This window comes from Mastomys coucha, unplaced genomic scaffold, assembly GCF_008632895.1.
Source record: "Mastomys coucha isolate ucsf_1 unplaced genomic scaffold, UCSF_Mcou_1 pScaffold8, whole genome shotgun sequence".
NCBI lineage: Eukaryota > Metazoa > Chordata > Mammalia > Rodentia > Muridae > Mastomys > Mastomys coucha.
In genome coordinates this window covers 53,281,194-53,297,519 of record NW_022196914.1, presented here as the reverse complement: position 1 = coordinate 53,297,519, position 16,326 = coordinate 53,281,194, and the positions used below count along the sequence as shown (strand labels likewise).

The following is a 16,326-nucleotide window of genomic DNA, read 5'->3' as shown; positions in this document are numbered from 1 at the left end:
CCCTTAGCTGTATTTATAATGTGAAAGCTTATCTGTTCCTTCCATTCTTATTCCAAAGGACAAAGCTAATAGTGTTCCCCCACCACCACCACTTGGAAATGTACAACTTTTGGAGCCTCGGTTGGTTGTGTTAGAAATTAGAAATGTCTTTGGTGATGTACAGCTGCCTTCATCTCTTGATCACAGATGCTGAAAAGTATCCTAGGAGGTTGACCCTTGCACCTGGAGAGACGACTACGGTTTTCTCCTGAGGCTCCTGTGAGATCATGAAGAGGCTACGGCCATTACTTAGCATCCAGATCACAGGAAAGGCAAATCCTGACCTCTCACCACCATTTTCACTTCAAACCCAGCTATAGTTCCTAGCTCTTTTTTCTAAATTAAGCTTAATTTTATGTGCATGGGTATCCTGCCTGTATACCTTTTTACCATGTGTGCAGTGTCTAAGGGAAGAGGCCAGAAGGCAGCTTTGGAACACTGGAAGCAGAGTTAAGGCAGTTGTGAGCAGCCTTGTGGGTGCTGGGAACAGAACTGGCGTCCTTTGGAAAGAACAGCCAATAGGCGTAATCACTGAGCCATCTCTCCCCCCAGCCCCTCAGCTCTTTATCTCCATTCTGCTGGGGCAAATGGAAGCAGGCAAAACTTCACTTTTCCTGATAGCTGTTGTTGTGACAAAGGAACAGCAAAATACTATTTGTGCTGTAGCCTGCCATCCACTACTCAGGAATTCACAGTGCCCCAAATAGTATTAGACTAGGCCAATCCTCGGACGGGAGCAATTAAGAATAAGAATTCCTTGACTTCTTTGTTGAATGGCTCTCAGCCTTGACCTCCAGGTAGTTCTCTTTCCTCAGTGTAATCCCACACACCCAACTGCAGCACTCTGTGTGGCTCTTCTGCAGGAAGCAGGTGGCATCCATGTCTCACCATCACAGCCAATTCAGGTTCTTTGTGAATTCAAAACCTAGCAAAGATGTAGCAGCTTCTGAAGCAAGAGAAATACTTACCTGAACAGGTCCTGGAAGAGCTCCACATCTTAGTACATGTTAATTCTATTCCAATGAAAACAACTCTGGCTGACACCTATCAGGTTCCTATCAGGGACTGCTCTAAAACAGCTATAAATAAACCACAATGTTCTCCGCAGACACATGTCCTACCCCATTGAAAAAGGTTATGGGGGGCTGGGGAAATGGTGCAGTCAATAAAGTACTTGCTTATGAGTACCTAAGTCTGACCCCAAGACCTGACACTGAGAAAGCTGGATGTGGTAACACAAACTTTGTAATCCCAGCACTGAGAAGATGGAGTTGGGACTCGCCTGGCCTACTTGGTGAACTCCAGGGCAGTAAAAGACTCTGGAAAAGGTAACACCTGAGAAATGACACTCAAGCTTATTTACTGGCCTGTGCACTGCTCATTCCCACATATGCACTTACACACACACACACACACACACACACACACACACACACACACAAGCACATATATGTACTCACTAAGAAAAAAAAAAACCCAGTAACTTCCATCCAGCCTAAAACAGTGTTCTTTCCTTAATGTCTCCATTCAGCTGAATGAAACACTGCTGAACTGGGGGCCAACTAAAGGGCAAAGGAAGCGAAACTGACAGAACTGAGGAATGAACAAGCCACAACCATGCACAGCTGCAGGTGTCTGGCGTGGTATACACGTCAGTGGCCTAGAAGAGTAAGCATCTACCCACTTGGCATGGAGTACACATCTCACAATGGCACCTCTGTATCCTAGACAAAATGGGTGAAAACAAACAGTACTTATTCTGGCTGAGCCTCAACACCCAGTGACCGGTACCTTTTTTCAGGTTCATCTCAAGAAAGGCAACCACATCAATGAGTAAATGATATACACTAAGAATTAACACTCAGGTGATTTGAAATTTTATTGAGAAAATAGCTATTTTAAGATTATATCCAGTTTATAATTTATCAGAATAGACTCTTAACAATGACCATCATTTCCACTTCTGGCTATTTCTACATCAGCTCTAGGTAAAATACATTCACAGTAGGCAAGGCTAGAATATGAGGCCATGGCTGACATTGCTGCTTATAGTATTTGCACACCTGTACAGATGCTTAAGTTGTTTCCCATCCAGAGACTGCCTTGGGAGACAGAGCCAATAAACATCATATGTAGTTCTTGTCCTTTCCTCTGTTGATCTTCCAGAAAGCTAAAGTAAAGCTACAAAACTTCAGTCTCACTTAAAGACAGTTCCTATTTTACAAAACAATACAATGTAAGAGAAACCCAAATCATCTATATGAACTTAAAGGCTTGTGTACACCCCTCCTCCATCAGATCAAGATGGCAGCAGCACATGGACCAAAGAACAAGCAGCCAGAATGGCCTTTTCCTTCTCAGATGACTCTCAGAGGCTGATGCAAACTCTGGCAGGGTGCTTCCCGTGATCGCCAAGGATCTGGGAAATGTAAACTACATGATTACAGGCATTGCTCTAATCTTCAAGAGGAAAACCAAAGCATCAGAACTAAGATTCGAGAGCTTTTCATGTTGTTGGCTGCTCACCATTACACCAGCACTCAGAACCCCAGGCAAGTTGTGCTTCAAATGTACATCCAAGCCCTGGAGCGCTGAGCCTGTGACTGTGTATATATGTTGCAAAGGCTGACAAAATGGTGAGCTGGTTTACACTCTGGGATGAAATGAAGCTTGTTTAGTTACCCTTACTATTACCAGAGAAACACTCAAAGTAGAAACTTTGTAATGAGCACAGAGAACAAAATACTCAATGTTCTCCTAAGTAAATTTCTCTGAACACAAATCCCAGAAAACACCCACTTAAAAAAAAATCCTCAGTTAAGTAAGTTAGGGAACTAGTATATTAAACAGAGGTGCTTAGTGGAGACAATGAGTCCCCCATGGGAGATGTGCATGAGCCTACACATAGTCTGGTTCACTGTCCTCTGTGCATGTGCCTGCACATAGCCTGGTTCACTGTCCTCTGTGTATGTGCCTGCACATAGCCTGGTTCAGTCTGCCCTCTGTGCATGTGCCTGAACATAGCCTGGTTCACTGTCCTCTGTGCATGTGCCCGCACGAAGCCTGGCTCACTGTCCTCTTTGCTAATAAAATAAAATATCTCTGAAGCTGGAAACCAAAAACACACATTAACACATCAAAGGTTCTGAAAAGCCTACAGCAAGTCAGCTTTGCATAATCCAGCATTTTACAAACTTATAAGAACAATATATTCTGCCAAATACCCTCTTAGAATCTACTCTTGCATAAACTAAATGTTTTTACCTTATAACTTCAAATTAATAGTAATGAGGTCATAAAAATAACTAGCCTTTTTCCCCTTTGAAAGAAGCTAGCATTCTGTTGGAGCAATCCTCTATTATTCACAACACACCCTCATTATTCACAAGCAATCAGCTCAAGCTTCCCTTTTATCACATGCTGCTATTCAAGAATGTTAATTCTTTTAAGTAATTCATGGACTGTTTTTCTGGAAAAATATTTTTTTAAGCCTTTTAAATTCCCAGAGTCCTCATTTGTTTTGGACAACAGTCCTGAGTACAAAACAAGCATCCTGGGCCCCCAGAGATTACAACACCACCAGCAACGTCCACACTAACAAAGAACAAAAGTCTTCCTGGCTCTCATCAGGAAGAGCAGCTCTGAAAACCAGGGACGCCTCAGTTGGCCTTTCCAGGCCCGGACTACTGAGCTGCAATTTCATGTACCCACGAACTTCTTTAAAATTTGTTTAAAAAACATGGAAACAGTAAGAAATAAATATAAACTTCACGTGAACAACAGCAGAAGCTGAGGCAGGGAGACAAACCTCTGACTTCTACCGCCAAGAACACACACAAAGACCATCGTCACAACCCAGACGACCTCTGTGGCTCTGCTCACAATTTCAACTCTAAAGATAACCAGGACAACACAAAGTCACAAACTCCCTTTGAGCTTAAAAAAAAAAAATTGTGCACGGCTGTGTCACACCTCCTGCAACAGAGGGTGATGTCAGTGCACAAGGTGCACACTGTGAATACACAGAGAGAAAGAAGTAGCAGGCAAAGAGGAAAGCTCACACACAGACAGAGGAGAGGACTCAAAGTATCTTGCCCTCAATTATGAACTCAGCTGACATAGGAGAAAACATACATTAGAAACATAAAATCATAAGCATCTTGATATTTTAATGGAAAATTAGTTTTGGTGTACGGTTGTCAGAAACATGCTCACAAGGCAAGGGGGATCTTCAGAGAGTGTCTGTTAGAAACCCGAGCTGCTTTTTCTCTAAACTCAAGAATGACATAACAAAGTTTATCAATATATAATATAGTTCTCATTTGGAACTAAATACTAGGTCTACAGTGTTAAATTTTAAGATAAAGATATGTAGATAGTGATAAACTTACTCTATTAGGTTTGCTTTTTAAAAATCCTTTTATTTTGGAATAATTATAGACTCTTAAGCATTACAAAAATGGAAATGACATAGTCCATGGCCCCATTCTTCAGCTTCCTATGTATATTTAAATGTATTTTACTGTTAATTATGTGTATGTATGTATGTGTGTGTGGGGGGGGTACATAACCATTCTGAGTACAGGTGCTCATGGATTCCAGAAGGGGGTGCCAGATCCCCTGGAGCTAGACTTCCAGAGGTTGTAAACCACCTGCCACAGGTCCTAGGAACTGAACCCATGTCCTCAGCAAGAGAAGTAAGTTCTCTTAAGTACTGAGTCATCCATTCAGCTCCCAAGCATATTTAAATATTTACATTCTGCCTTTGAGTAGCTTTGGTTGTGGCTGTTGAAAAACTGTTGACCCTACCAAAAAAAAAAAAAAAAAACCAAAAAAAAAAACAAAAAAAAAACATTTTGAGCAAGCTTGGTAGGTACATTTGAGAGGCAGTACCCAATTCAAGTACGACTTTATCACATGTAGCTACCTGAACAACATGGTTTTCTTACAATATTCCACGAGTTTCTGCCTCTGTTGATATTAGTTTTGCCCATTTTTAGACTTTGAAAACATTTTAACTTAGATCTAACTTAAGTATCTTTGTTCCCTGTGTTACTATATTTATCAATTATAAATTTTTAGGGATTATAATTGGAAATAAAAATGGTTGCTTCCAAGAAGTGTCGGGTCCTCTAGTACCCCCCAAATAATCCAAGAACCTCTAAATGGACATCTGTTACTGTTAGCCTTTTGTGAAGTCAAGTTCTAAAGAACCCCCGACGTCCCTGTTCAGTGTCAGGTCACCACTGTGACGACAGCGTTCACTGAGGATGTCTTCCTCTGGGAATTAGTAAACTAATTTTTTTCTAGCTCTGTACAATCAACAAAAATAAAAGTGAGCACAGTCCCTGTTTTCATACTGTCCTCTACCACCACCTCTGACACACAACGAACGGTTCACAGTGTTTGGTCAAGGCCGTGGACCACTTCCCCCAGCAAACGCATGCACACACGGATATCCTGACAGGGTCACCACGATCCATCCCTTTGTCCAGCTAAGAGCTTCTCAGTGGCGTGCCTGGTCCCTGAAGTATTCTGTGCTCAGTCACTGCTTCCTGTTGTCCCATTTGCTTAGACACAGAGCTGAACTCAGTAACTTACATCTCAGTTCTTGCTCAGCTAACTAAGGTTCTGCATCTGAGAAATGTGAAGCACATGGGCTACAGAACGTAAGGCTAACAGCAGTTCAGAGCAGGGTGACCACTTTACAGACATCCTTTCCACTAAAAAGAACAAGTGCTTGTTATTCTAAAATGAACCCTTTTGATTAAGAAGAGTTTGGTACAGCACACTCCTTGGTTGAAGCCTAGATTCTTCTGAACATGGTCCGCCGCTACATTCTTCTACCATGCAAGCACATGTCCCTTCCTCACAGACATCAGCAGAACTTACCTCAGAATTATCTCCTAACATCACCCTACAATCTAGTACTCTTGATATGGTTCTTTCTCTTAGGAATTGTTATCTTTCAAAAATAATTGTCCCATTCTTACATGCATTTTACAATTATAAACTACTTCAAATACTTTTTGGAAGGTTTACTATTAATAATAGTTGAAAATGACTAACCCTGATTAAAGCATAAACAGATATATGACTAATGTGTCAACCGTCCTTCTTCAATATAAAAATCAATCCTAGAGACAATGAAGCCTCTTGATCAATAATTTTAAAACACAATACTCAGATATACTCAGATTTCAGATTGTTGTAACTTGCCTTAGATCACACACACACACATACACCACATACACACACACACACATACATATACTTACCCTATACACATTCACTCACACACACATGCACAAACCCACACTCACGAGCACACATTCATTCCCGCATCATACACTCTAAATCACACGTGCTTCCTCACATGCACACACACACATGAATGCACACCCTTTGTTAAACAAGTATTGTGAAACTCATTGAGTACAAGTCCTAAATGCAAATGCACTCAAAGAGATGGACAAGACTGTGAGGATTACCTTGTCTTATTTAAAGCTTTCAAGAATGAGCATTTATAGTGACCTAAGACTTACATCTACCAAAACACAGAGCAAACTGAGCGATGTAGGTCAAATGCAGCTGAGCGCCACTCTGCTCACAGTAGCCGAGTCTCTAGACAACACAGTCTGGTTTCTATAGAACTCGGTAACATTTTCTGAGCACCATAGTAATCTTGTAAAATACAATCCCAAACATGATCCTATTTTTAAAATCCCAGAAGTAGTTTTACAATAGCAGAAGCACCTTGGCCACTAAAATCAGCACGTTTCTATTAAATGTAAAACTACCACACAGCAAATCCTTGAACAGCTCATTTACAACCAATAACTATAAATCATCTTAGAAACCTGCTATTTTTGACTCATTCCTTTGGATCCTTCAACTGTAATTAAAATGAACAGGAAATAATAGTTTGTCAGAAAGTGTGACTACATGGTAAGCTTATTGTGAAACAAACTGCTTTGAGTCAAATAGAGCACTGGGACCGGACACACAGGAGTGGATCTAGGACCCTTGCCAAGGCTCATCCCAAGGAAACTTAACAGTTAACTGAGCATAATAACAATACAATAAGAGGAGCTGGACTTCCAGTTCTGGGGTTGATATAAGAATGGAACAAGTAGGCAACAGTGTACTGAAATACACAGGTCTAAGGCTGCCATGTTCACCTTTGCTAGCTTAGAGCAAACCTATCAGCAAGTACTTAGTCATACTGGCATGTGTGCGTGCGTTATCAGGGGTATTATATAAACCACCTTTAACATTTGTATATGTAGTACTAAACTGCCAAAGGAGCAGACTTATGAGAGAATAATTAAGAAGCACATTCCTCATTGCTTTTTAAAATTAAATACAGGCTTTTCTATTGAAATAATTTCTATTTTTCCTGGTTCCTAAAATTAGCATCAGACTTCTAAAAAGAAGAATAAGGTCTCAGCCAAAAAGCCACATAATATGTACTGAGACGAGTCCAAGAAAAACTAAGTTAATAAATTAACTAAATAAATTAAAAATGCACATTCAGAACAGAATTGCAGCTTTTGGTCAGCAACACCTGAACCAAAGGCAAAGATCTGCCAGGGTTAAGGCAGGAATTTTATATACAGTACCATGTGCTTGCCCTGCCCGCCCACCCACCCAGTTCACTTAGCATTCACCTTTATTTAAAATGCACTGCCAAGCTAAAATAATAGCTTTCCTAATTTAAAAAGAAAGTCACATACAGATCCCTCTGCTTTAGTCTTAAACCCATTACAGTGTTCTTTGGGTCTCTGTACACTTGGCATCACCAATTATTGCAACGATCCTAAGACTGGCTGCAACTGGCTGTGACTATCAGGGTGACAGCAGCTGCAGGGAATTACTCTCCTCTTCTGCTGGAGTCAGTTTGAGGGTCGGCAGCTTCCGAGGAAGAAGCTGGGGGCTTTGGCGGAGGTTGCCATCCATCTGTGGAAAGTACAAGACATCTGAGTAAGGCTGAGGCTCTACTCTTGTGGAGAGTGGCCTTCCCATCTAGTCTACAGCCTGGAAGAGGGTAGAACCAGGTATTTGTAGGACTGATGGAGTACCTTCCTCTGATAAACAATCCCTCAAAAATTATGGATGTCATACCTTTCAAGCACTGATCACTTCTAAGCTGACTACAAGAAACAATTCATACAAAGCATATTTTTAAAATGCCCAAGAAGTTCAGAGACACACACTCACACCTCTAGAACACTAGGACAGGGATTACTCCTCACTTAGTTAGATCTTCACAAACCACCTTCACCAAGGCTACCACAGACGGTGCAAGATGCAGATCTGGAGTTGAGTTCTCTACCAACCTCACTCCTTAAAAGACTTGAAAGCAGCTGCCAGCAAACCACAAAAGCGGCAGAAAATAACATCCTATCATTCACCCACTAGACAGGCTGTTTTCAGAGCACTGAATAAATGCAGAATATTTAAAACTTCCTTTGTTTCCCAGGATGCTCTTCCAACACAAGGAGAAAACATTTTAGCAAAGTGTGTATGTGCAAGGATTGCAAAAGACAGAAAAATAAAAGATTAATTTTCACTTTCAGATGAGAAAGGGCGTGTGCTAGAGAACAACTGTAGCAAGGCTTTTGCTTTCCAGCAAGAAGTCGTTTCTCAAGCATTAGCCTTTCTTTTAAGCTCTGGCCTTTCACTATAAATTATAACAGAGTCTAAGAAGACCTGCTGCCCTACACTGTTACACCAACCATAACAAAACTTCTACACAAGAGCAGATACTGGTGACTGGCTTACAAGACTTTCATAAACTGATGAAGACCCAAGGTAGATACATATAAAGTAGTAATGGGGATCCTAGCTTTGTCTTCTGCCTGTATGGGTACTTCATAGTTCCCCATAGAATTCCCAACATACAGAATACGAAAACTTTGTCAAATAGCCTTCATCTACTAGATGAGTGAGATCCTTTGACCATGCGTAGCACTTTGCATATATCTTAATAGGATGCATACTGGACTAAGCCAAGACTTGAACCCACCTAGGCTTTAACTCAGACTACCAACAAAGAGAACACGGGGAACAAAGGCCATCCCTGAGAATGTCAGCGGCAAGCCTCCTCACCCCCAGGGTAACAGACACAATCTCATTTGGTTGCTGCACACCAGCATACAAGACTCAGGCTGGAGCCTCAGCCCCTGTGTCTACGGTCAAGTTTGCTCTCGACTTGCTTCAGCCCAAAGACCTTGGCAGGTAACAGAACAGCTCACACCTTCACATCTGTGAAATGGGACAGTAGTAGAATCTGCACATAGAACTTCCAGGAGGCCTGCATGAGCTAACCCCATGAAGCTCTTACACCTCGGTGCCTGTGAAAGAGAATGAGCTTATCAGACACCTGACGAGAATCTGTACAGCCTTTCTCATGCTTCCAATTGGAATTCTTCTTAAATTTTCCACAGTTGCCTCTCTCCCCACTGCCTGGGTCCTTAGACAAATTGAGACTCTCCAAAGTGAGAAAATAATTAAACTGGTTAAAAACACTGCAGACCACATTAAGGCCAGAAGACCAGAAGGCAGGAGGGCACTGGGAAAGAAGAGAGACATTACTGCTAAGGAAGATGGGGCATGGGCGCTTAGAGCTGCAGAAATAACTTCAGGATAGAGCCAGGACAGCAAGCAAGGCTCGCTTCTGACTTGCTGTCTTTAAAGGCAATGTCTATGCCACCCAACTTGATAAATACAAACGAATAGTGAAAAGCAAACCGATACAATTATTCAGCTTTTGCTCACTGCAATCAGGCTGCTGCTGGCTTCAGAGCACTGTATTAAATCAGTCTTTGCTAAAAGTGTACTCAAACAAGTGGATACACAGGCCACATTACTACATTCCCACAGAGAGGAAAATGACAGCTGAAATCACCCGACCTTCTCAATTAAGTTGGATTCCTTATTTACAAGCTGTGTGAGCTTCTGCAGGTGTGCATCTACCATTTCTTGTCCAGCTGGGGAGATGCCTGAGAAGCCAGAAGAGAAATCAGAGAAAAAAAGGCAACTTTGTAAGACTTTCATGCTGTTTTAAGATTGAGAACAATGCTTTTCAGTTTACCCACCCTTCCAATTGTTCTACTCACCTCCCCCAAAAGAAAACAAAAGAGAAATGGAGAAAAAAAAAAATTTTAGGTTCAAGGGGAAAGTTAGGAGGGACAACAGTGCTCCAGAAGAAATCAGAAAGGAAAACACAAAACTGTATCTATGGAGGACCCTGAGCAACATGACATGCAGCCAGCCATAGTGGTTAGTAAAGGATGCTGGCTCTCTCTTGAATCATTATACCTCAGGTATGATCATAACACTACAGGCAGCTAGCTAAGGCGTCGATTTCCTACCATCTACTCACCAGGCACCCAAGACATTTAAAAAGGACTTTTAAAGGTAGGATTTTCTGAGCTTGATCCCAGCACATTCTAATTTGGGAAGTATAAATGAACTGTGTAGTCAGTCAGGCTTGCTAGCCACTGCTCCAGAGGGACAAGGTTGGATGCTACTTGGTTCCCTAATGTCCCATTTCCTAGCCCTCCCTATCTGTAAAGCCCATAACTCATGACAAAAGACAGCCTGTCCACCTAAGCCAGCTGCTTCGTAACTTCTGTTTCTTAAAAGGACAATTTCAGCCACCTCCACAAATGCAAACTTGGTGCCCCCGTCCCTTAAGCACAAGGCCCCAGTCACAGAGAATTCCATCCTAAGTGCCAAGAGCCCTCTACTTACTATATCTCCAGTTTGGTGCAATCAGTTTTCAAGTGGTAGAATCATGGGAGTGTACCTCACCAAAGTCAATCTGCTACTGATTTCTGTTCATGAAGGAAAATGCTGGAAGCAGCAGGTAAGAATCATTTAAAGTGATTGCCCATTCGAATGAGGATAAACACTACTTTTCAGCAGGGACTCAGCAAGTGTGGTTTAACCTTTGAGAAGAAAATGACTCACTTCAGGGGGGCAATACTTATAGATAGCCACACGTAAAGTGTAAAGTCCAGAGGATGGTGGGAGTCAAATGCCTCTCTCTCCATGTACATAAGAATGTGGGAGCAGAGGAGACTGGAAAACCACCAGGTCTCGAAGCTATGAACCGGAATCTAAGACAATCCACAAACTTGTTCTACTCTGCACTGTCAGGAGACTATTGGAATAAGCAGTGGCTGAAGAAATGCTGACTTACCTCCAGGACCGTGCCTGAAGTAGCTGTCCAGGATGTCATCACAGAAGCGGCACAGGTTGGAGAGCTGTTTCAGGTGCTTTTGTAAGTGAACTTTGGGAAAATGCACTTTATAAAGAGGTGCAAGGAAACCAAACACATAGGCGTCCAAGGTGGAAGGCCTGGAGACAAAGGACTCTCCTTCAGGAGCACTTAAAGGCACTTTTAGGATTCAAACTCTCTGTCAAGTCTAACAGACAAATCACACTTTAAATGGCTTACTACCATTTTTCTTTCTAAAAGTGAGGCAGTCTAAGTTTTACCTTCTAAGTAGTCTTAAAAATACTCTAACCATTTATTTTATTCAGAAGAAGCTGAGGTTGTGAACTGTAAATGTTACAGACTAAAAGCAGGGTGAGTTTGATACTTTTATAACTACATATGCAGTGCATTAAGCTAATGTTAGATTAATCCCACCACCACCACCAACAACAACAACAAAAAACATATAAAAACCCAGTAAATTCTGAGCTAAGAATAGAACCCGGGGCCTTGTGTAAGTTATTTGAGAACTCTGCCACTCAGCTAAACCCCCAGAAACCACTTTGAAGTGGAAAACTGATCTTTTGGGGGCAATGGAAGAACTGGCTTTAACTCACATATCACTGAATACAAAGGCATGTGTCAAAATTCCACTTTTTTCCCCATGATACAAATGACAGAGTATATTTGCACACTAACTATCAATGCAAATCCAGAACTACCCACCACCCCTGGGACTGAGAAACATCTGGTGACTTCCTCAAGGGTGTTCATCAGGAAGGGCATGGAGGCACATGCGTATCCAGGGGCTTCATGATCAGTACAGTGGGGAACAGGGATGTGCTCTGGTGGCCTCAGTCAGAAGGGCTCTCATCTTCCGCAGCAGAATCACTGACCCAACGTTTTGTTGTTGTTAAGGGATAAGAGATAGCTTATTCTTGAGTTAAATGAGTGGCTATTGGGTTACTCCATGTAGGGTTTTCAATATGGCAGCAGTTTCATATGAAAACATTTTCATAGTAACAGTATAAAGAAAGCCGTTAAGTCAAGCATTTTTTAAATATAGTGGTAGAAATATCAAAACAGTGGCTTATGGCAAAATGACTTTTAAGAGAATTTACTCACGTGTCACCAAAGAAAAACTGAGATGTTCCCAATCTGTTTGATAGGAGATTGAGGCACTCCCTGGCATCTCTGTATATCTAAGGATGAAAAAACGCTTTGCAGGTAGAATCTCTAGGGAAAGCCACCTCTCCCTTTCCAACAGAGTGCCCGCTGGGAGAATTCAGCTGTACCTGTGCTTCCACTTCTTGGACATGGTAGAGGGGAGGTTCTCCCCTTGTCAAGAGAATCCTATTCAGGGCTCCTCTGGACATCCTTCCAGGCAGGATTAAACTCAGAGGGAAAGGAATACGAGAGGCAAACCACGGCTTGGTCACGGTGAAGTAATTCTCATTCTCCACCCAGAAGGTGTGAAGCTGCCAAAGGAAGGTGACCAGTTACAGGGCTGCTCTGCCGAGACAAGCACAGCCCAATCAACGCGACAGCATTTCCTTAACTGTCTGTGAATAAAGTAACTTCATTTACACTTTCCAGATGAAATGTCTCAAGGCAAAGTGAGATTATTCAGAACATATGAAGTTTGTTCATTGCTATATCTCAGTACCCAGGATAAAACCTACCACATAGCAGACAGTCACAGAATGAATGGACTACAATATAACCAGTTCTATACATGGAACAAAGTTTCATCTTCCATCAACAGCGTTTATCTCCACAACAATATTATTGTACTGGACTGCAACTCAGTGGCAGAATGTTTCCTTAGCCAAACAAGCAAATAAACGAAGCAGACTATCCACTTCAATGGGAAGGTAAATGTCTAGGAGAATCCGGTTTTGTCATAATATAAAAGATAAAGGCTAATACAAGAAATGTCCTCTTTAAGGCTTCCCTCCAACCCTTTTTGTTCTTTCTAAACAGACTACAACATTTTCAACTAAGTCACTAAAATACTGCCATATTCAGCAATGCTCACCACAGCAGGGAGAAGCTTCTCTTCCAGGAGAGCAATGTAAGCCAGCGTATCCGCCCCCTGTTTTGCTGAGAGCTCACAATCAGCATTATATTTCTATTAAAAAAAAAAAAGTCTCTCAGAGGTCAAAGGACATTTCTAGGACAAGGGAGATAAACAAATTAAAACTCCTATTCTCCCTCACAAATGTCAAACCTGACATTAAGAGGGAGGAATGCTAACCACTGAAAATCATTCTTTAATGCACCATACACAAAAAACCCAAATGTTGTTTACAGCTTGTCAACTGACTTCTTTTGTTTCCACACTTCTTAATGACCTTTGTTCAGAGTATGGCACATGGTACAAAGTTAATGAGTAAAAACAATTGCTTTTCACAAGAAAGGAAAAAACATACAGTTCATTATAATGTTTTTTTTTCAAAAAAAAGGAAACTTTTCAATTTAGAAAAGCTCAAATTTTAATGGTACAAGATTTTTTCTTAAAGCACTGACAAGCCAATTATAACCTTTATGATTATATGAATCTTTATATGTTTAAACATCATGGCTTACTACATAAATACATACACTTTCACACATTTTAAATATATGATTCCATAAAGCATGCAACTATCAGATAAGTGCTTTCTCAAAAAGATTTATTTATTTATTTTATGTGTATGAGTACACTGTAGCTGTACAGATGGCCGTGAGCCATCATGGGGTTGCTGGGAATTGAACTCAGGACCTCTGCTTGCTCCAGCCCGCTATTTATTTATTATTATATGTAAGTACACTGTAGCTGTCTTCTGACACACTGGAAGAGGGCATCAGATCTCATTACAGATGATTGTAAGCCACCATGTCGTTGCTGGGATTTGAACTCATGACCTTCAGAAGAGCAGTTAGTGCTCTTAATCTCTGAGCCATCTCTCCAGCCCCAAATAAGTGTTTTTTAAAAGTAGAAATACAAAGCTCAGGATACAACTCAGAGGTAGAATGCTTGCTTACCACTTACAAGGCCCTGTATTCAATTCCCAGCATAAACCAAACCAAACCAACCAACAACAACAACAAAAATGATCAAATAAAATAGTTGACATATGGTAAGAACTTGGGTATCACACTTAGCATGAAATGTATAGTGACAACTGAACTAAAGTGGTAACATTATCAACAAGAATAAGTCTGAATAATGAAATTGAATCTTACATCCTTTTCAATAAATTCACAATAAATGCATTACATATACTTCACTATACTTCCAAATCACAGTAAAATGCATGCCTTTCGGCACCAGTAAGCAAGTCTTTGTTTCTCTGTTGCCAAGATCCAAGTATTCCCAGTTGCCAAAGAATTAAAACCACCTTATAATGAATTAAAACAAATCATACAGGACATCAGGTGTGATGGCCACACCCACAATTCTAGCATTTGAATCCAGTCTGTGCATAGTGGCTGGCCAGCATAGATTAGCATATAACCCAGTCTGAAATAATAATAATAATAATAATAATAATAATAATAATAATAATAATAATAATGAATAACATGCAGAAAACTATCTACTTCTTCTAAAGGAGCCACCCACCTGTTTTCTTAAAAAGTTTAGAATTTTTGCAGGCTTAGAAACAACGCTGTCTTCAGTTGTCAAAATTGGTACATCACCTATAATCAAAAACAGTTTACACACAAGCAAACACTGTGATTTATTCTGAAGATTACAATGCCTTAAAAACTACACCAGTTGGCACATGGGAGAGTATGGTTACAAACATCTGTGGGTTTTACAAAGGGCAGCTTTAGAAAACATTTTCGTTTCTCCCTTTTTTCCAGATTTGGCTTGTGCTTTGAGTTATTACTCACTCGGAATGACCAAACACCACCAACGCACAGCCAAGGTCATTCTAAGAAGCTAAGACAAGACGCCTAAAGTACTCTTGGGCTATATGGCTTTAATGCAAGAAGAGATGCAACTGTTAAAAAGGGGAGAGGGGGGCTTGTGAAAGCTTATTATACTGTACCTCTTGAACCTCTCCAGGTGTTATCTATAATATTGACTTTCAAGGGTGCGCCAGAAAATTTGGCATATGCCTGAAACAGAGTGTGCAATGAGAGATTTTAGGTATTTTGAGCAGTCGTGCAGGTCTGCAACGCAGCTCTGACAGCTGCACCCTCAAAGGCAGACGGCGGCTGCCCGCGCCCCTCCCCCGTCGGGGACTCGCAGGCTTCCCGCTTCGGGGGACCTCGGTCTGCAGGAGGCAGGGCCTGAGGCTGCAGGGCCGGCGTGCCTTCTCCCACTGCCGGGACAGCACTGCCAGGCCGTCAGGACCTGACGCTTGCAGGCGGCCCGCCGGTCCCCAGCGGAGCCCGCGGCTAGCCAGCCCCGTCCTCCCGCGCCCCGGCCAGCGAGGCGGCCTCACCAGCACCACCAGGGACTCGCTGTGGACCGAAGGGATCCCCCAGCCTCCTCCCCAGCAGCTGAGCTCCATGGGGGCCGCCATCTTGCCGGGACTGACCTCTGTCACCCGGAAGTACTCCTACCGCCCACTCTCCTGCACGTGGAATGGAGGGGGGCGGGACGAGGAGCAGGGGCTGACTCCTTGGAGCTCTGGACAGAGACAGAAAGGACAGCAGCAGGCTTATGGAAGAGAGTTTGGCAGCCAGACTAGGAGCTGTGCCATAAGGGAAACAGACCTCCTAGGAGTCCTCAAAGTATTTATTGCATTCAGTATTAATGTACAACAAAGCCTGCAAGCATCACTATGGTATACATAAATCTGTAAAATGATTATTCACACAAACGTGGTTTAAAATGACATGGAAGTAGTCGGTACAAGGTGGGCCTTTGTGATGGTTGGTCTTTGTGATGATCCATTGCCTGGCTTTCCAGTCTCAATTTCAGTTGCCATTCTTATGTTAATGTGATTCGACCTCATTAAAAATGAACTTTGTTCGAAAGTTTTTAACAGGGGACCCGGCTTGCTCACTCTTTTTTTTTTTTTTTTTTTTTTTTGGTTTTTCGAGACAGGGTTTCTCTGTGT

General features: G+C 41.8%; 1 protein-coding gene across 7 annotated transcripts in view; it reads right to left on the bottom strand.

Moving 5' to 3' along the window:
* Positions 1-15,800, bottom strand: part of Mtx3 (metaxin 3) — a 30,101-nt gene extending 14,301 nt beyond the window's left edge. The window contains exons 1-10 of one of the 7 annotated variants that reach the window (XR_004115695.1): positions 15,706-15,800; positions 15,307-15,376; positions 14,874-14,950; positions 13,305-13,397; positions 12,562-12,744; positions 12,392-12,468; positions 11,249-11,406; positions 10,798-10,899; positions 9,955-10,043; positions 7,972-7,998 (exon numbers count right to left, since the gene is read on the bottom strand). Coding sequence is in view for 3 of the 7 variants with exons in the window: in XM_031360151.1 (XP_031216011.1) it covers positions 9,237-9,395; positions 9,955-10,043; positions 11,249-11,406; positions 12,392-12,468; positions 12,562-12,744; positions 13,305-13,397; positions 14,874-14,950; positions 15,307-15,376; positions 15,706-15,786 (987 nt within the window). In the remaining 4 variants the exon portion in view is untranslated. Of the gene's footprint in view, positions 1-1,900; positions 7,999-8,828; positions 9,396-9,954; positions 11,407-12,391; positions 12,469-12,561; positions 12,745-13,304; positions 13,398-14,873; positions 14,951-15,306; positions 15,377-15,705 lie in introns of those variants that run through there. The other 6 variants (XM_031360152.1, XR_004115696.1, XR_004115694.1 and 3 more) reach the window with 6 other exon arrangements.
* Between the last annotated feature and the right edge of the window lie 526 nt (positions 15,801-16,326).